At 31.9% G+C, this 22875-nt stretch overlaps 1 protein-coding gene across 4 annotated transcripts in view; it reads left to right on the top strand.

The window, feature by feature from the left end:
- LOC148616584 (short transient receptor potential channel 4-associated protein-like) overlaps nt 1-22170 on the top strand; it is a 26974-nt gene extending 4804 nt beyond the window's left edge. For 2 of the 4 annotated variants that reach the window (XM_088583804.1, XM_088583802.1), the window contains exons 4-24: nt 873-933; nt 2795-2871; nt 3602-3761; nt 4759-4869; nt 5050-5112; nt 5836-5898; nt 6580-6702; nt 7150-7283; nt 8778-8857; nt 9312-9372; nt 9719-9777; nt 10194-10261; nt 10915-10960; nt 11654-11737; nt 13116-13206; nt 13650-13790; nt 15125-15236; nt 17637-17746; nt 18636-18784; nt 19167-19233; nt 20317-22170. In XM_088583804.1, coding sequence (XP_088439930.1) covers nt 873-933; nt 2795-2871; nt 3602-3761; nt 4759-4869; nt 5050-5112; nt 5836-5898; nt 6580-6702; nt 7150-7283; nt 8778-8857; nt 9312-9372; nt 9719-9777; nt 10194-10261; nt 10915-10960; nt 11654-11737; nt 13116-13206; nt 13650-13790; nt 15125-15236; nt 17637-17746; nt 18636-18784; nt 19167-19233; nt 20317-20439 — 1983 coding nt within the window. In that variant the 3' untranslated portion in view covers nt 20440-22170. The remainder of the gene's footprint in view (nt 1-872; nt 934-2794; nt 2872-3601; nt 3762-4758; nt 4870-5049; nt 5113-5835; nt 5899-6579; nt 6703-7149; nt 7284-8777; nt 8858-9311; nt 9373-9718; nt 9778-10193; nt 10262-10914; nt 10961-11653; nt 11738-13115; nt 13207-13649; nt 13791-15124; nt 15237-17636; nt 17747-18635; nt 18785-19166; nt 19234-20316) is intronic. The other 2 variants (XM_088583805.1, XM_088583803.1) reach the window with 1 other exon arrangement.
- Nucleotides 22171-22875: the final 705 nt, after the last annotated feature.

Raw genomic sequence — 22875 nt, 5'->3', positions numbered from 1 at the left:
AGTGCATTTTTTTAAATTCAGTTACAAACTTAAGTTTGGCTTTCAGGTTTTTGTGCATAAGTTTTAGCATTATAAATTATAAAAGTATCGTTCGAAAATAACAAAGTGCACATGTTTACTTGGTCTATCAACATGGATTTCCATTGCTCCATTCTACGAGACAGAGAATCCACTCTACAAGTGGAGAAAATACTTTAAATACTGTGAATCTACTATTTCTGTATCTGAATCTAATACTAGCATATGTATTTCTCCAAAATTCAAAATTCTATTTTCTATAAGTGGTAGAAATGAAATGCAATCACCAAAAAAATATTTGATAAATTTTGGCTTACACATGACTATTGTTTCACTGTTATTTGTGGTGTACCAATTTTCACTGTTTTGGACAGTAGTGTGGTACCACAAAATCAGGAATCCCACACACAATCACTGTGGATGAACATAACCTCGGATCTCAGTATTTTCGTTCAAGTGTGGTCAAGTGTCGTGGTGGAAGAATATTAGTCAGCCATTGACATCCTATATATAACTCCTCTGTTATTTCAACTGCAAATTCATTTTTTGTTAACCTTTAATAGTTTTTGGGATACCTGAATTATGTAATGTCAGTGTAGTGTTAGCAAAAGATAGATCATGATAGTAACTTTTGGTGTTCTCAGATTTTTAGCATCTCTCCACCAATAATGGTTGTCATAAAAGGGACATTCTGGTAAACTTAAAACAAAACAAAAAAAAAACAAGACCATTATGACACAACAAAACTAAAAATATATGTACATGTATCATATCAAACAGGGTGAAAGGTGTTGAAAATTTTCATTTGTTAGTATATTCCAAAAGTACTAGTATTTTCTCATTGTATATTCTAGGTATTGATCAGGATCCTGATGTTCAACACAAATTTTCCACAAGCTTGTAAAAAGTTAAAAGGTATATAGGTTATCATTTCACATGACAGACTTTTATTTTGTTGTTACTTTTTAGGTTTTTTATCCTTAAAGTTCTATTGAGTTCTTAACACTGCTAAGAATTCTGTGATACTGGTTACCAAAAAGACCATGAATTAAATTTGTGTGCATTCTTTTTCATTCAAATTGATTAATTTACAATAAAGAATCATATGAATAGTTAAAAAAAATCTGAAAGAATTAAAAAAAAAAATGTCTATTAGCCATCCATTAGCAGTGATTAGGATTAAAGTTTTGAGAATAATTTTTAATAATCTTCAAAAAATCTCAATGGGTCATTCTTAAACATTCTTTGTAAAACATTATGATTTTAATGGGACATTTTTAGGAGGAATGTGGTAAAAGGCACATGGCTCCTCTAATCCCAATCACTGCATTTTTAGCTTGCTCAATATTGGAAAATGATATAAGTAGTTAATGCATTTGTCTAATCTCTTTAAGGAAATTTTAGTCTATTCAAGCTATTTGTAACTGCTCTTTTATAAATACAGTGGATTCCACTTATTTGCATAGCCTATTTGCCAGTAAAAATTATGCAAATAACCGGGCTATTCTTATAAACGAAATTAAGATTTTACCGGAAGACAACGATACTGTGGATCAACCAGGGATATCACTGTTCAACATTTCTGATCTGGTATTTAATTGTTATAGACCTTCTCATTGTAGTGTTCTTTTATCAATAAATAATAATATATATTGTGTTTGTCTTGTTTATTGACCTTCTTTACGTTGTGTGTATTTGTAAGTAAAACCATGTGTTTCTCATCTATAAATAGTCAAGTAATTTTCTGACCTTTCTATGAAAGAAAATCCCATATTTCATATTTCCAGTTTCTTTGAAATTTCTGTCTGTGACAGTTTCTGGTCAAGAAGTTTTATAACTTCATACTTGTCAACAAGTGTGAGATCGTTACGCTTTCGCTTAGACATTGTACTGAATGAATGATGACTTTTAATTTTCGGTGAATATTTGTGCCTAGTAACCCAAGCTCACTAAAAACTGTTCAGCTCATTAAAGAAAATTAAATTTACATTAATAATTGTAGTTGGAAGAATTTAAAAAGGGACAAAAAATATCTCAAGGTGAACCCCAAGCCGCATTATAAGTGTTCACATCAGGTGATGTTTGGCATGTCGTCAGAAGTCATTGTTCACCTAGGTGCTTGTTTATTTTTATGTAATTAGAAATCATTTAAATTGTCTTTTATGTCCCTAATGTTTTTAATCCATTATTAACACCACCTGATTGATGATAATCTAGTTTTTACAACAATAAATATGATTGACATATTTATGACCTGAAGGCTTAAAATAGAATTTGGGAAAACCTGTCTTTACCTGGATGAGCGTCAATACACAAACTGATAATGTAAATACGAAAACACTTCATTCATTCATACTTTATTTAACGAAATAATTATGACTGGCCATGACATGTTGACAAAATAAAAGCTGTATTAGCAAAAAGAAATATATTTTATTATTTACCTGATTAACTCGTACTAATTTGTAAATAAAACACTGCCATTTCCGGTTCAAACAATCCGATAACAAGGTAACATTTTACTTTCATACCTATCACCAACAAAATTCTCTATGCAATAAATCGAAATGCACTTGCAAGGCCTATGCAAATAAGTGATTTTTTCCCTAATAGAATAATGGAAAATGGTTTTGTGCAGGAGAAAATTTTGCTAATAACCGAAATATGCAATAAAGCATTATGCGATTAAGTGGAGTCATCTGTATTTTCCAAGTACAAGTACATATGAACCTTTGAATTAACTGCATTAATATATTGATATCATTGTACTTTTCAGTTGGTTATCCAGAATCCGATTTATTTCTGAGAATTAAGAGTTTGGTTCTAGAAATTCTCACAAAAATTTCAACAACAGTAAGTAAATGTATTCCTTTAGGTCTGATTTATCCATGCAATTTAAAGAAGTTGCTTACCACTTATTAAATTTGCAGATTATAGTTTATCTTTTTAAGCTTCTATGACTATGTTGTCAATAGTGAAAAAGCCAAAGTTTACTCCATGTGTGTAGGTCACTGATAATTCCTCTCCATCTCACTCTGCTCTTTGGTAGTTGGTGTATGGTGTTCCGACTGTGCCTTAGTTTATTTATTTATTTACATATGTATCAAGCACAGTAGTAAAAGAAACTTTTTTTTATATTTTATTCACAATAAGTAAAATAAATTATCAGAACATGTTTTAAAAGAAAGTCATGAAAGAAATGATGCAGCTCTGCTGGAGATGATCTTGCAAGTGTATGTCTCCAATGGTCTTCTACAATATATTCGTTATATACAAGCTAGAGATATGGGCTGTCCATTGACTGCCTCTGTCAGTTTTTTATTTTGTTTGTTTGTTTTGTTTTTTTTTTTTTTTTTTTTTTTTTTTTTTTTTTTGAGGGAGTCCTCATTAATTGGTAATGTTGTTGTCTCTTTGTTACTCTCCCCATCACCACTTTCTTCTCCTAACTTGATTGCAAAGGTTCTTTGATTTTCTTTTAATCTATAATTTCTTGTAACTTTTGGTATTTTTAATGAAAAAATATGTATGTTAAGTCTCGTACCATACTACTTAGTTGTTTTCATCATGAAAATGATCGTTTCAGAGTATTGGTGATCGTGTAATTGACATGTTGATGGAGAATGATGATGTCCTTAACTACACTTTTACATTGTTGGCACATTCAAAAACATTTATAAATGCTTGTCAACTGATTGAAGACATGTTACAATCTAAACGACAAGTTCTAGATCTCCACAGAATCAGTAAGTATGGGTTAGGGTATGAAGTCCATGAAAGATAAAGAATTGTTTATAGTGGAAATATTAAACAATCACTAATTGTAACGAAACCTGTGTAAATATTGTGGTGGTTATAGTTGACAGGTTAACATAAATGTAGACATTGTGGTCTTGCTGGCTTACAGTATAGGACTAACTGGTACATACTAGAATCAAACTAAGCCTTGAATAAGTTTTTAAGTAGAAGTCCGTATAAAAATTATACAGTTCATGCATGTCAAAAACCCACCAATTTCACTTATTTCTTGTTCAGAAACAGTTACTGATCACATAACAAGTTTTACTTTTTCATTTGAGGATTGCACTTTTGGGATAAATTTTGTACAGATTGTACATGAAACTAGCACTTTGCAAGAGTTATCAGTCTTGATTTGGTTTGATTTGGTTGATTTTAGTGGGAAGTTAAAGTGTAGTTTTTCGAAAGTACAGATCTAAATACAGTGAAGACCGTTGTCACATAAAAATGTAGCATATGAAGACCAAAAAATCATTTGTTCCGTGGGTTTTTCTACAATATGAATCACCTGCCCATAGGCAGTGTCTTAATTTTGTATGGATTAGTGCTTAAGTGTTCACTCACAGAAATATTTGCAAGTATATTCTGGTATTCAGAGTTACCCAGTACTGTGGGGGTGGCCATTTATTCCTTTTTATCATAGTTTGGTCAAACCATTCTCAAATTCAAACAAACTACTAAATTCTAATAAAAATCAAAGGTCTGATGAAATTAAGGAAATTATGTTATATTTACGTACAACAAAAAATCAACTCCCACGAAAAAAAAACTTGAATGCACTTATATGATCAGTGCAAGGTTGGCATTTTGGGAATAGAAAAAGTGTGGAGGATTTTTTTTTCATTTTTTTATGGCAGGTTTGACCAAGTCGAAAAGGTCATATTGGTGGTAAGAACACTGAGCCTGTCAGAAGATACTATCAAATTCAAAAATTTTTTTTTTCAGCAAACATTACTGCTCTGATAATGACTCTGTCTGACTCACAGTTGGCCAACTTCTGCAGGATTCTAGCTGTTGCAATATCCGACCTTGACATTTACGAGAACAAGTCTTCATGTAAGTACCAAAAAATTGGTAATTTAATGGTAATGTAAAGTCCTATGTTAAATATTACAAATGAAGTGTTTTGATTATGTATTTGGCTCTGAATGGGTTTTGAAGTTGAACTTATTGTCATTTTGACCATGTTGGAAGATCAAGCAGAAATTTAATGTCATGTACTTTTGTTGTTTTCAGTATTTGCTCAGAATAAGCAAAAGAGAAGTAGAGGTTTTGTTAATGTCAGAGATATAAATCAGGGTAGGTTTTATAAGAATAATGTTAGTTGTTATACCCCCCACACACACAAACACACACAAACTTTATAGAAATCACCCTGTCTGTTCATATTTCTTTTTAGCCCAACTTCTCCTAAACTGCTCAAGTGATTTTAATGAAGTTTTATATGAAGCTTGTGTATCATATGTAGATGTGCATGAAAAAATATATTTACTGTCAGAGAACTCCAAAAATAACTGTACTATACGGTTTTACATTTAATATTTAGCTCCATTTGATGTGGGGGTATTTTCTTTCTAAGATATGTAAGTATGGATTTTTTTTAATGACTTGAATATTTTTTATTACTTTGCATTGATAAGCATTCTGTAAAATAAACACTATTATGTGAATAATATTTCTTTGTTATTGTCTATTATATGTTTACTATGAATTTCTGTGGAACATGAAATTGACATTCTTGCAGGTAGATAGCATTTGTCTACAGTGGGTTAGTGGATTGAAAAAAAAAACCACTATCTACAGGAGCGATAATGATTTTTACACTGTAAATAATTTCAGGAGAAGTCTTATATAAAGTTAAAATAAGGTGTGTCTGTGACATTGACATTTATACACCTTTACATATTTTGTACCTCTATTAAAATAAACTACCAGCAACAAATACACACATTGTATATTTTTTCTGATTTTTTCAGTAAATGATGTTTTTCCCTTTATTTTAATGGATCATTTTATTTACAGAGCTATTACTTGGTATTCCCGAGTTGCTTCCAAGATTGGTGAACTTAGCAGTTAAAAAGGATTGTGAGTTAATTTATATAGATGACTGATTATATTTCTTTTAATTTTGCAAGTCTTTTCATTATTAGAAAAAAAATTCCTTAGATATTTTGTAATTTTCTTATGCCTGTTCAAAATTTGGTGGTTGTATACATGAATCACGCATGTACCTTGTAAGCATTACTTTTACTGAATCATATGAAACTTCATAGGAAGGTTTATGTCATATATACATGCAGGGTTTGACACTTAATTTTTCTCACTGGGTAGTCCATAGGACTATTGATAGGTAAATTAAGTGGTCCTCAAAATTGTTTTGCGGTCCTCTCCTTAGGTAGTTAGGACTAATAAAATTTTGAAAATTTAGGGTGCCCAAATGACTACCAATTTAAATTTCAAGGTTATCCCCTTCAAATAAGGCGGGCACAGGACTACTGGACCACTGTTCGTGTTGAACCCTGACACACAGTTAACATGAAGCAGGAAAATCATTGAAGGGTTACACATGGTAAAAGTAGGGATTACAATTAAGAAATACAAGCTGGTAGCCCAGACCATATTTTTGTTTAATATTTTCTGTATTTTCAACTAAATTTTACCCTAAAGTTTGGTAGCCCTTCTCAAAATCACAATGACAAACTCAGATTTATTCTTTGCTGTTTTGTGAAACATTTATCTGTAACAGTTATGCTGTGTGATATTTAGACACACCACGATATACTGGTATGGTCAGTGAGTTAGATTGTTGGATGGAATGGATAGAGAATCAAATGGCAGAGGAAGTGTATGATCAGCCAACAGTTGATGATTTGGATGACTTTATTGGAGGTAGTAGAATTACATGTATTTTTTTATCCTTCAAAAGTAGATACCATATAAGAATTTCCCTATCTGTTTGTTGCTCCTAAAAACATGATATGAAATTCAAAAATTATTATGTGTATTTACCATCAATATTGCTGTCTGTTATCATATGTGAGTAGTTGATATTATTCTAATTGCTACATTTTTTGGGTGGGGGGCAAAAATTGCCATTAATCTGATGTTATAGGATTTCTATTGATTTTAATGACCAAATTTCTGTAAAGCTTGGGCACCATAAAGTGGATTTGTATAAAGCAAATTATGACAATGCATATGCGCTTTGCATACTTTAAGCTGAAGAAAAGTAACTTGTAAAGTACATGTACATATTACGTTTGTACATTTCTAATCTGATCACAAAAGTAGTGTTGTTTGGTGTGCTATATTTCTAAATTGTTTTGTATTTATCAGGAATATCAGAGCCTACATCAGCAGGAGGTGCCATGAATGTTCAACAGGGTCTGAAAATAACAGAAGAACTGGTACAGAGGGTAGAAGTTGTCTATGTGTTGGGTCTGTTTTTACTGGGAAAACATCGAAAAAAGGTATATACTGTGTTGTAAAACCAAACCAAAATGTTTAGTGTTAAATGAACAAACAATATCAAAGATAAGCTGGAATACCATTTATGTATAGTTTGGAAGTTTAAAATTCATATGGAACTGCCTTAGTTGTCTTGTTGTAGCATCCTTTCCTAAAGTGTGGTAGCATCCACTCGTCAGGGGTTACGGCATCATCTACTAAGGTATGGTAGCATCCTCTCTTCGGGTGTTGCTGCATCCTCTCCTCAGGTGTGGTACACATTCTCCTCAGATGTGATGGCATCCTTTCATCATTCTGGTAGCATCCTCTCCTTAGGTGTGATAGCAATCACTCTTAAGGTGTGGTGACACTTTCTTCAGGTGTGATAGCATCTTCTACTCAGGTGCAGTAGCTATAGTTTATCAGGTGAGATAACAACCTCTCCTCAGGTGTGGTGGGTCTACTGTTCCATCTTTGGCTGGTCATATCATAATTAAATCGTAATAACTTTGGGATTGTGACTCATTGCTTGTCCACCAAACACATAGAATATAGCTCTAGGAGATATAGTTACCACTGGTTGGCTCATATTCAGTATAACGAGAGTTCCTTACTTGTACAGATTCTCTGCAGTTTCTACAAATTTCAACTGCAAATAACTCTTTACACAATGTGAATCTCTACATGTATGTTAAAAATCACAAAATCAGGATTTTAAAAGGTGGTTACAACACTACTGATTATCATATAGTAGCATTAACAGGCCTAAAATAATGTCTCAGAGTAGGATGACGTACCATCCTGTGCTAAGTTGCTTCTTTTCTATACTCCAAGTCACTTCAGGTGAAATAACATGATTTCCTGCCATATTTCTGGTTCCCTGCTAATTTATTACTTTATGTGGTAAGACTCTTATTAAGTACCAGTTGTAGCATTTTCATTCGGAACTTCTGGTTTTGTCTTTTACTAAAGGTAAAGAGCAGAAATATGGCGGGAAATCATGGTATTTCAGCTCTTCAATTGTGAGATAATAGGGAACATTTCAAAATATCCATAGAAACAAGATGGCGGATAAACAATACATTCAATGCAAAATTCTGGTAGGAAAAATAAATTTTGAATTTATTCAATCTCAGAGTTAAGAACGAAAAATAATTGTAAGGGAATTGAGTACAGAACGACATGAATAAAATGGCAAGTTTTTGAAAGGAACCGTCGAGTAATTACAAAAATAAACGCAAAAAAACGCAAAAAATCTGAGGTGACTTGGAGTATAGAACATTAAAATCTGACTTCGCATTGTGAACCAGTAAAAAAATGTTTAATTGACCATACAGTCCTATCCTGAAAAGCATGAAACATCTGCGTAAGGATGTTTAACAACAATTAATTAATTTGTTTGTTTGGTATCAGTTCCCTGGTCTGGTGAAATTGTTTTATGTTGAAGGCCATGATTTAATTTGAACTTCAATTGCAGTGAGTGATGTTTCAATTTTCTGATTAATTTATATTTTTAGGTACAACGCAAGTTAGCTGAATTAAAGTTGGCACCAGGATTGAGTGATCTTTTTGACCAGTTCATTTGGAAGTGCCAAGTGTAGGTCATTTACCTATGAAAACTCTCAATCAGACTTGATTTTCTTTTTTTCATACATATTTTCACTACATAGAATTTACTTCTGCTATTTGCCATTTCCTGCTTGTTGACCTCAATATCTGTTTCTTAGATTGTAAAGTTTAAAGCAACCAAGATATAAAATATATGCCATTGAGATTTGTTAACAGATAAATTATTTAGAACTGTAAATGCTTTTAATATGCAAGAGTTTGAAGGAGCAGTTAACGCCTGCTAAATTTGTATAAAATTTATCTGAATTAAGTTTATTATATCAACACAAAGTCTTCCAGTCATTTAAGTAGCATCTTTCTACAAACAGACTCTTCATGAAATTTGGGGAGATTTTGGACTTAAAATGAAATAAATTAAAACAAAAACTAATAATGATATATTAGTAATTTTTTTTTCATTCCTGTTTATATTCTTATTCTAGAAGCCGCTACAGTAGTCGGAACAGATTACGAGGACACAATGCTGCTTGTGAATGTAGTCCTGTAAGTTAGATTTCAGACTAGCTGAATCTAAGAGTTTATTTATATCACCATGTTTCAGTTAGCATGAGTTAAGTTAGATTGTTCACTCAGGATTCTTTACAGATATGTATAACATATACAATTTTGAATCTGATTTTAATAAAAATGATTAAAAAATAAAATTAAACACAGGATTTGGAATTCTGTTAAAAAGTTAAAGTAATAGGATCCTGGTTTTACATCTTTTCATTTGAATACTTGATAAAGTACATAACTACATTATTCAATAAATGTACATGTATGCACATAGTATAGATATAATTTTTTAATGTTAAATTTGATCATGTATGTGTTTATTTCTCATCAGGAAGTAGCATTGAAAATTCAGTTCCTGAGACTGGTGCATAGTTTCTGTGATCATTCAGAGTAAGTTATTGGTACAATATAACAGTCCAATTAAGAAGATGGTTTCTTTTTCTCTACACCTAGAATGATACATTAAGGGATCGGCACTAACAGTAGTCTGGTTGTCTTGTGCCACCCTTATATTGGAGAGGATTACCTGAAAAATTTTCATGGTAGTCCTATGGCAGACTACCTGCTTTACCTCTGAAGTAGTCCTGTTGACATCAAACCAATGAAGTTAATGTCAACCCTGTACATACATGTAGCTTGAACTTAATTTGTATATTGACTGTTTATCAGTAAAAGAAAGGTATTTTCTGTTTGATGTGGTTTTAAAACTGATATTGCAAGTGACAGCATATCTTTACTAAGTCTGTTTTATGAAGCTGAATACTATCCCTCAAAAATGATATGAAGCACGTGATTTTGTTTTGCAGTTATAAACATTTATTGTTGTCAAAGACTGAATTGAATGAAGTGAAGAGAATAAACGGTATGAAATCTGGCAAGTTTCAATTATTTTACTTATTTATTATATTATTATTGTCTATTGCACACACTGAAAATGGTTATGCACTTCAAATTGTTGAATTAAGGTATACTGTATGCAATGATTCTTTCATGGTATTGGACCAAGAATACAGATGTCAGTTATTTTTTGTCTATGTGAGTTTTCACAGTTTTGAGACGAATTCTCAATTCAATGCATTTTGAATGTGTTACTTTGTAAATATATTTTTACTGCAAATGAGAGTATGGCAACAACAACTTGTTATAAAGAACACCATAACTGAAAAATGCAATAGATTTATACTGGAATAATTCTTTTAAGTGTAGGTCAAATTCACAATGAAGATTGCAATATCAAAGTGATGAACATTATTACTGTTCATATTGACAAGGAAACATATTTCATCAAAGGTTATTAGGATTATTTGCAGAAAATCAGTAAAAACATTGAACTAATAGTTTTCTCTAACATTATCCACTCATCCAATGTCAGTTTCATAGGCTTGTAAAGTAACTATTAGCAGTACACTGTATACCAGTAATATGAAGGGTTCCTGGGATATTAATGGTTTCTACTGGACTAAAAAAACTTTCAAAATCAGCTTTGCTCATGCAAAAAATCTTATTCCTCTTTGTTTCTCATTTCAGCCAAAGCTGGTAATTTGTCACTGCCAAACCTGGATACTGTAAATAAGTAAGTTGTGAAAACTGTACTGTTTTTTTAACACATTGTTTCTGTAAATTTACCCTGCCCTTTTTTCTCTTTCAATGTAAGTCTTGTTTACTCTTTTCAAAACTGCTCCATCCTCTTTTAATTGGGAAATTTGGAATAACAGTACAATACCTTAAATTTGTAGTTAAAGAATCATGCACATGTACAATTTGACTTACCTTTGGGAAATAATTTATTGTATCTGGGATAATTTTTGAGCAGTTATTTGAACAAATTGGAAAACTTTGATTAGAGGAAATAGCCTTATTTTGGAGGTAATTTAAGGTGAACAATAGCACTGAATGTACATACACAATGTGTATATAGAGAAAGCTTTAGAAGACCAGATCATGATAAAATATGCACATCCACTATCAAAATTCGTAAAAGACATGGTAGCCTTCATCCAGTAATATCTTGTACACATTTGTGCATTTTTTTGACTACCTAAATGCTAAAAATTTTTTTGAAGTTGCTTTTGTACATAATATGACTTGATTCTTCCAAGGTCACTTGTATTTTAAAGCATTGCATGTTTCAAGAAAGTGCTACAGTTCTTTTTATTTTTAATTTTTATTTAATTTTTTTTTTTTTTTTTTTTTTTTTTTTTTTGATTTTGCCAATTAACACTTTATATGTTGACCCCTAAAATAAGATCATCGTCATCTTTTACAGACAACTTATGTGTAGAGGTAGTAAAGGCCTTCTGACAAAGATAGTTGAGGTTATGAAAAAGGAACCAACTACATCCACGTTTAGGTAAGAGTCTTCTTGAATTTTGAGTTTAGGTGGATACCATTTTTAGCTCACCTGCCCAAAGGCCAAGTGAGCTTATGCCATCACTTGGCGTCCATCGTCGTCGTCATGGACAAATTTTAAAAAATCTTCTCTGAAACTACTGAATTGACAAGTTTTAAACTTGGCATAATTGTTCCTTAGGGTGTTCTGCACAAAATGACTGTTGGGATTTTTGATCCATGAAAAAATATGGCCGCTGTTACTAAAAATAGAACACAGGGGTCATATCGCAGTTCTATGCAAATAACTCAAAAACTGTTGCCTTTAGCAAATTTCTGGTGGAAGTAATATTGTTTAGCATCATGAGATGGACCTATGCCAAAATTTTCAAAATGATTTGTCAACTGATGTAAGAGTTACGGCCCCTGAAACAGTTTTTTTTTGCATTTTTCGCATGTGCATCTTTGAAAATCTTCTCAAAATCCATTGCACAGAATTCAATGAAAGTTGGCATTATGTTCCTTAGGGTATCCTACACAAAATGACTGCTAGGATTGTTGATTAATGAAAAAACATGGCCACCGTTACTAAAAATAAAACATAGGGGTCAAATGGCAGTTTTTTTGCAAATAACTCAAAAACCGTTGCCTTTAGCAAATTTCTGGCAGAGGGTAAAATTGTTAAGCATCATGAGAAGGACCTATGCCGAAATTTTCAAAACCATTCATTGACTAATGTAGGACTTGCGACCTCTGAAACAGTTTTTTTTTTTTTTTTTCACATGTACAACTTGGAAAATCTTCTTCTCTAGAACCATTTAAGATCATTGAATAAAAATAAGCATAATAGTTCTTTGGTGTATTTTGCTCAAAATGACCATAGTGATTTTTAATCTGTGAATAGATATGGCTGCCAATACTAAAAATGGAACTTAGGGGTTATAGGACAGTTTTTTGAAAAAAAAATAAAAAATTGTTGCCTTTAGCAAAATTCTGGTTCAGGTCATGGAGATGCTATGAAAAGCATTTCCTACATTTGACAATTTAGTTGATTTTAACTTAGCCTGTCTCATTCCTCAAGTTTTTCAAATAAGCAAATGGTTAACCAGGTGAGTGATTCAGATTCTCTTGAGCCTTTAGTTAAAGAATTAATATTCATATCACTACAAGATCTAAGTAATTCAAATTGGATAGTAAGAAGTTAAGAAATCCTAATAAGCTGTAGGATGTATGCATGATTTTCATTTGTTAATTACACAATTTTTATTATATCAGTAAGTTTTACTCCAGCACAGGTGAAAATGCAGTATTGCTAGTTTCAATAATTTGATTTACAACCGGTCCCTCAAAACCCCCCAAAAAAACTTCCTGTTGATTTCTGAATACTTTGTATTTTGTAGGTTCTGGCTAGCCAGAGCTGTTGAAAGTTATCTTAGGGGTAATACATCTTACTGTGATCAAGTCTTTCTAATGAGAAGGGGTCTGTTACAGGTAAGTCACATGTAATATAACTAAGGTTTTCACAGATACAAGATAGTATTCAAAACTAAGCACTGACAAATAATTTTTAGTTGTCTTTTTGACAGACAGGGTATGGTATACTGCTGTCCTCCAGCCACATTTTGTGCAACAAATCAGAAGACTTGAAAGGGTGTTTATGATTTTTTTGACAATAAAAACAGATTAGAGGGTGAATCATAAGCTTTTTTATTCTGTTAAATTATTTGAAGAATTCAATTTTTTTCCTTTTTATACCTTGCCACAAAAAGTGGTAAGACATTAGGTGATACTAGTAAAAAGAATATAAGTTTAGATGAAGTATGTGTTTGGAAATGTATCGTCAAGATGACTTACTGTTTGTGTTATTGTGTGCCTGTATTAAATTAATAAATTTGACAGTTTAAAATTTGATGTATGTGTTTCTTTACTTCCAGCATGTTGCAGTCAACATTGTAGAGCATGAAATTCGACACAAGGAAATTCTACAAAGTAGCTTTGACTTGTTAGGAGAACTTGTCAAGTTCAACATTGAAGCTTTTAAATCTTTTGACCAAATTCTCAATACTCCGCCTAAGGTTTGTATGAAACTGACTCTTTTATCAAAAAGTGTGTAACAGGGTTATAAATGCCCTATAAAAATTGTTCATTGATGAAGCTTAACAGTAATGTATTTTTTTATGCCCCTGCAACATTCAGTTGGAGGCATATTGTTTGACCCTGTCCGTCCGTAGTCCATCCATCTGTCCTGTTCACGGTATATAGTTATTCCGCTTAACTCCTCCTATAGTATTTAGGTTAGGAAATTGATTCTATGGAGAATGATTATATATGGATTAAAGATGTGCAAATTATCAGGGTTTTGATTTCTATCAATATTTGACATTTTTATAGTTGCACTTCGTTATTTTGTTACCATTTTGTGGGAATAGGGTACATGTCTATTCCGGATACCTCTTTCTACAGTATTTAAGATAGGTAGTAAATAATTTTGAATAATCATGAAGGTTATAAACAATTAGCGGAAGATCATACACACAAGTACACAAGAGTGGATCAACATTAGATTTAGTGTTTGTTTCTGTAGACCAATGCTATCAAATCGGGACATTTTCAACTTATCTCTGATCATAAGCTTGTCGCCATTCTAAAGAATTAAAGCTTTTAAGTATAAATTGACTTTTATATATGTCATAAAATACGTGTGGGACATCAAATACGTCTCTCATACACAACAATCTTCTCAGAAATGAATTTTGACATCCAAAATGGAGTAGGGGTAACCCTTTGTCAAGTTTTTTTTCATTTGGTACCTGTAAGAATATCATTACAGCACCATAAAACTACAATCTAGATATCAGTGTCATAGTTGCCTTCCCTTATCACAATGACTATATGAATCAGGTACATGTCAAATTCAATCATGACTTTTCCAACTTTTTTTTCTCAAAATGTCCAAAGTAAACTGTGTTTGTCTTGTAATTGTCTAACTGCTAAAAGAAACAAACAAACCTTGATGCAATCATGAGAATTTTTCACAGAAATGAAGAGTAGAGACCTAGACAAACTGGTGGAAATGTTTAAGGGACAGAAAAATAAATCTGTAGTTGACGAAGTGAAACTGTACTCTAAAGTGAATTAAAACAAACATCAAACTCACTTGTTCTCTTAATGTTTAAAAGAACGAATCAATTTTACATGCAAACACATTTTATATGTATGTATATTGCTGCTATTTCTTTTGGCGCTGTCTTCATTGTCTGCATATTTTTTTGCCCAATTCGGTGTAAATTTTCCCAATAAAAAGGGAGGATGCTTTGAGAAAAAGTAACAAAATCACTGGCAATGTTCAGATATTACATTGTTCAGATGGGTTGATTTTTAAACTGCATTATTATTGTTGTTCTTTCAGTTTGAGAAGTTTACAAGTACTGTAAACAGAAACCTGGTCGATTCTAACATGTTCATAAGGAGTTTAGTATTATCACTGGAGCATCTCACTAATGATGAGTCTGCAGTCAAAGGTAATAGGAAAAATGGTCATATTGTACTTCACATTTTATTCCCTGCATTCTAAGAGTGGCAGATATAATTTTTGTAAGAATATTCATCTCGTCGGATGTCTAGGTTTGCATTGAAACCTTTCTTAGAGAGTCACATTGTTTTAGAACTAAAAACCACTTGATAATATTTGTTATGCCCCCACAGGGGCTGCTCTGGCTTCCAAAATTCTGTCGTCAGAAAAATCGCTAGCTGCCATTTTTTGTTGCCAGTTTTCAGAAATTAGAGAGAGGGTGCCAAAAAAAAATCATACTTAAAAAAAAAGGTTTAAGTCCACTGATGAATTATCTTTGAAAATTCATCAAAATAACCTCTCCATTCATGACATACATGTACCCAAGATTCACTCTTGATGAATGTATAAAGGAGGTTTTTTGCTGTAGTCTGTCACTATCATATGTATAAAATAGTAAAGTACTACTCCAGAAATAGGTATTTTACTTCTATCAAAGACTTATATTACTATTCTCATATAGTCAATGATTTTAAAACATGTTCACCCTTGTCTTTTATGGTCTAATTTATCTAATACAATATAATTTTTTTTTTATTCTTTTTTTTTCAAGTTATAAAATTCCTATCAAACTACATTTTGTACCATGGACCATTAACTGTGTCCTTGTTTAATTATCTTGATATCTGGATAGCATTTCTTTAATTAGATTTTGGGAATCAACTTTCTATTTGCTTACCGATTTTCCCGCCAAAAAAGTCAATGGCAAAAGTGCAAACAATTGTCATCCATTTTTTTTTACCAATTCTTTCATTTTGAAGTATTTAGACACTTCCTGATGGGATAATCATTGTTAATTGGATTTAATTTATTCTGTTATTAGGTAAATCTGTTTCTGAATGTATTACATGGTTAAATAGGGCTGTGAAACTTGTGTGTAGCCACGTGCACATGGCCTTAATTGTGTTTACCTTTGACCAGATGATGAGAGTTTTGATTGGCTCAATAATATATGTACATTTGATTGACACCTCCCATGAGGATATTGTCAGTCACAGTCACCTTTAATTGCCTTCAGTCGTAAATTGATCATAGTCAATTAACTCTGACCAGGTGTCAACACAAAATTAGAGAGAATATCCGTTGCTGATAAACTTCCTGTCAATTTTAATATACAAAACCTAGGTGCCAAGAAAATCGCCTGGCTATTTTTGTCGCCAAATAAAATAAAAAAATTACAAATTGCGACATTGACAAAGCCCAGCGCGACCCCTGCCCCAAACTTGCAAAGTGGAGGGGGTGGTCCGTCCTTCCATTATGCAAAGGGGATCCATTTTTGATCCATTACTCCTGCCACACCTCTGAATGGAATTGAATGAAACTTTAACAGAAGCTTTATTACGTGTTCCCATTGTGCACCTCCTATTTTAGTTATTTGTCTGAATTCCCGTTTTCACATTGCAAGACATGGACTTTGTCATTTGTTAATATTGGGGACATGGGGGGATCCATCTCTTATCTCTTATGGAGGAATAAAACTTTTATAGAATCTTATCATATGTTCCCATTGTAGGCCTTCATTTTTAGATTTTGATCAAATCAATTTGAGGATTTCACATAGCATAACATGGACTTTGTCATTTGTTAATTATGGGGACTTGGGGGACCCATCTCTTATCTGTTACTCCTATACCACTAAATAGTATGAAACAAAATATTCACAGAATCTTTATGATGTGTGTCCATTTAACACCACCTATTTTAGATATTGTTCTGAATCAAATTGGGTGTTTCACATAGTGACTGTTTTTTTTGTTTAACATTCAGGACAAGGACAAGGGGGGGACCCATCATTTATCCATTACTCCTGTTATACCACTGCATGGAATTAAATAAAACTTTTAGTTTTTTTTTTTATTTCACGTTCCCATTGTGTATCCTATTTTAGATTTTGATTCTAATCAAAATTGGGGATAAAAAGTGCATGTTAATCAAATGGGGAAGTGAGGGGTATTGCTCCCAGTTGGTTATTGGGATTCAAATGGGGAAGTGAGGGGTATTGCTCCAAGTTGGTTATTGGGATAAAAACTCAGACATTTGTTAAATGTTTGTTGCTAAATTTTTAAAATGGTTACACACCTTATCTTTAATAGTGAAGGAGTATCAGATACTTGTTTCTCTTAAAAGATAGAACTGTCATACATCTTTATTTGTTTATTGATACAATTTGATTAACATACATTTTGTGATTCTTTTGCATATTAACATTTTCTGCTGCAGTAACTTCAGAATAATGAGAGTTGTGGTGAGGTATTTTGTAATACCCTCCAAAAACGTGTTTGCAACCTGGCGGCATATCATTTCATGTCCCATTAGTTGCCAATTTTTTAATTTTTATTTGGTATTTCAGAATATGCCAAAAAAGAGAACAAATTACTGATGTACATAGGTGACTTCAACAAACAGTTAGATTATTTGTATAAACTGATCAAAATTATTAATGTACAGAATCTCACACAGGTAAGTGTGGACAGGTATACACATAGTGTTAAGTGGTCAGTTATTGACAAATGAATTTCCTGTGATAATGTACCACATAGTGCCATCCCTCCAAAGGAAGGCTTGGATTGATTTTTAGGTTGTTACATGAGTCACTTATGAATAATGGGCCAATTTGATTCTGGTCAAGTTCTTATCCGGTATCAAATATTTAATAAGAATCAATTTCAGACTTGTATGCAACTTGAATGTTATGACCATACTTGTCCCAACTCTTCAGGGTATTATCTTGAGGGTGGTATCAAGCTGTGCCATGTGATTAAAGCATTTAAGGGACTGAGACATAGCAAGTACAAAAATGTGAGACAGAGTCACTACACAAAAAATGAAGTAGACTAAATAATTGTAAACAAAACGATAACCAGCGATTAGTACCAGGGATCAATTTCACAGAAATTTGTAAAATTAGTCTTAAGTTGTGACGTAATAAAAAATAAAATTGTGATGTCATTTCTTATAATCAATTTCACTCTAAAGGCTTTTTGTGAAATCAGCCATTGGACTTCACTTCCTTTGGTTTAAGTCCACAAATTCTGCCTATGTTATAAGGTACATGTAATTTATGGGGTACACAGCCAAAAGTGCTATATATGAGAATCGTATCAAACAAGTGTGATATGATTATCATATGTTTCAGTTTACCTATGATTTTGATGTGATTATCATATGATCATCATATGTTTTTCACAAACATTATTATCATGTGTTTCCAGGTCAAAAATAAGATATGAGAATCATATTGAAATTATCATATGATTGCCAACTGTTTATGATGTGAATTGAACACCATTTGATTATCATATGTGGCACATTTGACTTTGTAGAATATATATGTATTTATGTTTTGCAGGAGAATGTAAGCTGTCTCAACACAACATTGGTGTTCCTAATGTTTGCGAATAGAAAGAAACAATTACCACGTTATCTACAAGCATTGCGGGATGAGAAAGAAGACATGATGGATGTCAGTGGCTGCTCTAATCTTCTACGCAATTTTAGGTGAGACGCTTATATATATAAGCAAATGTGCGGTTAAGACAACCACTCTCATAATCCTATAAAATAAGGAGAAAAAATTTGTATTAGTGCTTAAACTAAAATCATTAATCAAAGAAGATGTTTAAGATAAATTAATTGCAAAATACAAACAGGATTTTATATTTAAAAACTTAGCTACCACTATAGACAAATAATTTGATAATTATTTTTTTTTTTTAATATTACAACTAGTTGCCTAGGAACTTAATTCCATTGGGCTCCAGCACCATTTAGATTTGAAGGAGTTCTGAAACTGAGGAAACTATTGTTGAATGCTCTTTTTAAGAAACCATGTATTAATAGTGACAATTTTGTACTATTAAATTGTTTTGTGTATCTGTAGAGATTTGTTAATATTCTGGCAAGACCATTATCTACACAAAGACAAGGACTGTAGTGCATTAGAAAAGGTATGCAATTTTGAGTCTTAAGTGGGAAATGAGACTCTGTTGTGGTACTTTTGTTGGTGGGTTTCTTTTTTTTCAAATTTATGTTGTCGTATAGATTCAGATTTCGGGAATATCATTAGATCATTTTAAAATGTCTTAATATTTTAAATACTGAAACATCAAAATAGAAGGACAATTTAGAGACATACATAATCCAAGTACATAGCCAAAACTTGAAAACAGGAAACATTTTTCTACAAATGTACATACTCAATGTAGACAAAGAACATTTACATTTAAATACCAGTCTCTGTAAGAATTAGGCAGTGGGTGAAACATGGTATGAAAAAAAAAACATTTTGACAGTGTAATTTGACTATTTGCACCACCATCAGAATCAAAGGAAAAAAGATATTTTCCATATCATTTTGACTAATTGAGTCATAATTTCATTGAAATGCACTGAAAATGATCATTTCAATGGCAGATAACTCTGTCAAAAAGCAGGCATGTCCTGCTCTGTTATTGGCACCTGTCACATAGCAAGAGAGTACAATCTGGTAAGAGTCATGTTTAGTTGGTTTCTGGAAGGACATGATATCTAATTGGAGATTATTTAGATATCTTGTTTCATCAGTGAAATGGAAACTTCAGAGGAGTCAATCAAATTGTGACGACAACCATTAAACTTCTGTAGTGATGATATCAACAAATACTGAACATACCCCTGTTCACACTGTACAAAAAAAGTTGTACAAATCACAAGCATGACAATTACTCTTAAATGAATGCTCCATTGCCTGGAGATGTTGATTTTGCCACCAAGAAAGTCAAAACCATCACATTTGTCATAAAGTTTTGATTTCAAACATCTTGTATCATTTATGTATACATGTAGGTTAATCTCTAGGTACATGTATGAAGCAGAAAAGTAACAGTAAATGAGGGTTTTTTTTGTTTTTTTTTTAGTAAATCAAATGCAAGATATCCTTGAAATTAAGATTTTTTAGAGTTAATAAATCATCTACAGTGATATTGAAGGACTTGGATACTTGATTCGTGTTTATTCTGTAGTCTTATAGACATTTTTTCTTGTAATTTCAGAGTTCTAGAATCAGTTTTGATTATTGGAAACAGACAGTTTCAATTCTAGTCGATGAAAATAAAGACTTACCTACTGCCATCTTACATTATATAACTCCCATACCATGTGATAGACCAAATTGAGGTCAATTATTAGGACATCTGGATCTACAAAAGCTTGTGTTCATCATGGTTGTTCCATTTGAAATGGATGACATTGATTATGTGTAACAGTGAAATGTCACATGGTAGAACTTTAATCTCATGACCACCTAAATGATCATGTGATCAAGTTTCATGTGCTTTGCACATGAGGCAGTTTTTTTGTCATTTGAAGATGTGCAGATCTTCTGAAAGGGACTTCCTGTAAATAAGTGAGAGAGTAATTTTCTGGATTACCAGATCTCTAAACTTAAAGGTGCAATCTTCGAGTTCAGTTTAAGTCACACTTAAGTACCTACATGCATATATATTATTATATCTGTGTTCTGTGTGATCTATATTGTAAGATTCCTTGTTACTCTGAGGTAATTTTTATGGTGCAAAGCAAAGGCCATTGTTATAAATTTGAATTTAAATGTATATGTGTGTATATCATTTACATTTTTAGTTTTTATACCAGTTATTTATTTAGTTCTTTGTATATATGTTTCATTGTCTCGGCTTCTGGGCCAATACAGTACTTTCCGGTGGTGATTCACAGTCAAAATGAGCTGTGAAACGTCTTAGAATCAGTCATTGCAATGTTGTGAAACTCTCTATATAGCTGAAAGCAGACCTTTTCTGAAAAGCAACCTGCCAAGATGGAAAACAATTTTTTCTTTTGGGAAAAAAATGGAAGATGTAGTATTTCTGAACTAAATCAATCGTAAGAACCACTTTTGACAGTTGCTGACAGATTCTTTTAGTTGTTAAAGTTAAACATAATTGGGTTTCTTGTTGGTTCCCATTGAAAGACAATCAGGGTTAAGCAGTATAGAGGGAACAAAGGATCTCAGTTTTATACCAATTTATAATTTAACTAGTATAAGCAAGCCTATAGTTAGTTTCTGATAATAGCTTTGAAAGCTTTTGTTGTATTTTTAGTAGAGTTAGCAGAAATAAAGTCTCTTTCTGATTAGTTGAAAAGATTTTGTTTAACTTAGTGAACTGAATCTTAAAATTCCACCACATTAATATCTTTTAATATATGCACATTTTCCGCTGATTCTCATTTATATGGTTAAGCTTTATTATTTTTAAAATGCAATAGAAGAAGCTAGTGATGTTACAATGCTTGAGTATTTATCTGCAAGTTAAAATTGTGAATTATTTGTGCACCTTTAACTTAAAATGAATTAATTTGAGATAAATACTGTAATCTGATTGGTTAAAATAATTTTGTTATATCTCAATAGATAAAAAAAATATTGACATGCCCCTATTCAGTTAAATTCAGAGCTACTTTTTGCATGTTTAGCGCAATAAACCATATGCACATGGAAAATTTATGTTATTTTTCAATAGACAAAATTTTTATCATAGCCAATTCTTAAATAAATTACTTTTAATCAGGTATTTTTCAGAGGAAAGTCCTTTAAAATATATATACATGTTAGTGCCACAGATTTGATTTGCAAACTTTATAGTCTTCAGTTAATGGGTATAGAACAGATCCCTTTGTGTTAACTGCAGGTAGTCAAAGATGGTTAATATACACCTTCGCAAGGATATTCTTTTGTTCTACTGTAAGTCCTACCCCACAGTTGACATGAAAGGGTCTATTGACAGAAAATAACTGCCTCCAATAATACATGACTGTATAGTAGTAAAATACTGTATTAATCTTGTTATCAAAACAAAATGAAATGTGGGTTATATGGTAAAAAAAAGAAACATCCTCATTGTAACATACATGTACACAAATTTATTTCTCTTTAGTTATCAAGATACATTATTTCAGTTTGTTTCAAAATTGTCTTATCATGAAAAACTAGGCAATCGGACTTGCAAAAAAGTTATTTTATTTGAATGCTGATACTATTTTAGGAATATACCAGTTATATTATTTAGACAGGGTTTCATGAGATGTCAAATTAGGCTGTTATTGGACTGTTAACTCTGAAAGTGAATTGTGAAATATTAATGTGACACATTATTTAATTTGAAGGTTTCATTTCAGCTGTAGTGTATTTCTTTTATTTTATTTTTTCACCATTTTAATCATTAACCTTACTGCAATATGATTTTGGGGCATTATACTAAAGATCTGTCTTCTGTTCATTTACTATTTAGTTTGGAATCAAATACTTCCAAATGATTCATATTTCCATTTGTTTGTCTATACTACAAGGTGTTTTATATTCATTGGATGTATTCATTTGTTTGATTGGAGCTACAAGCTCTCTTTTTTTTATCCATGTAAAATTATATATGTGTAAGAATATGACATAATGTCTCCATTGTGTCAGAAAGTACATAAGAGTAACAATATATGTTATGTAAAATGTTATAGCTGTTTCTCTGGTTAACTTTAGGAAATGGAGTTGGTCTTTTATTGATTAAAAGACAACCACCTGAAGAACTTCCGAAGGTAATAAG

This window comes from Perna viridis, chromosome 5 (assembly GCF_037379345.1).
Source record: "Perna viridis isolate PV_CMFRI_1.1 ecotype Kerala chromosome 5, ASM3737934v1, whole genome shotgun sequence".
In the NCBI taxonomy this organism is placed as follows: Eukaryota; Metazoa; Mollusca; class Bivalvia; order Mytilida; family Mytilidae; genus Perna; species Perna viridis.
The sequence above is the reverse complement of the archived record's forward strand: the minus strand, read 5'-3'. Positions and strand labels throughout refer to the sequence as shown.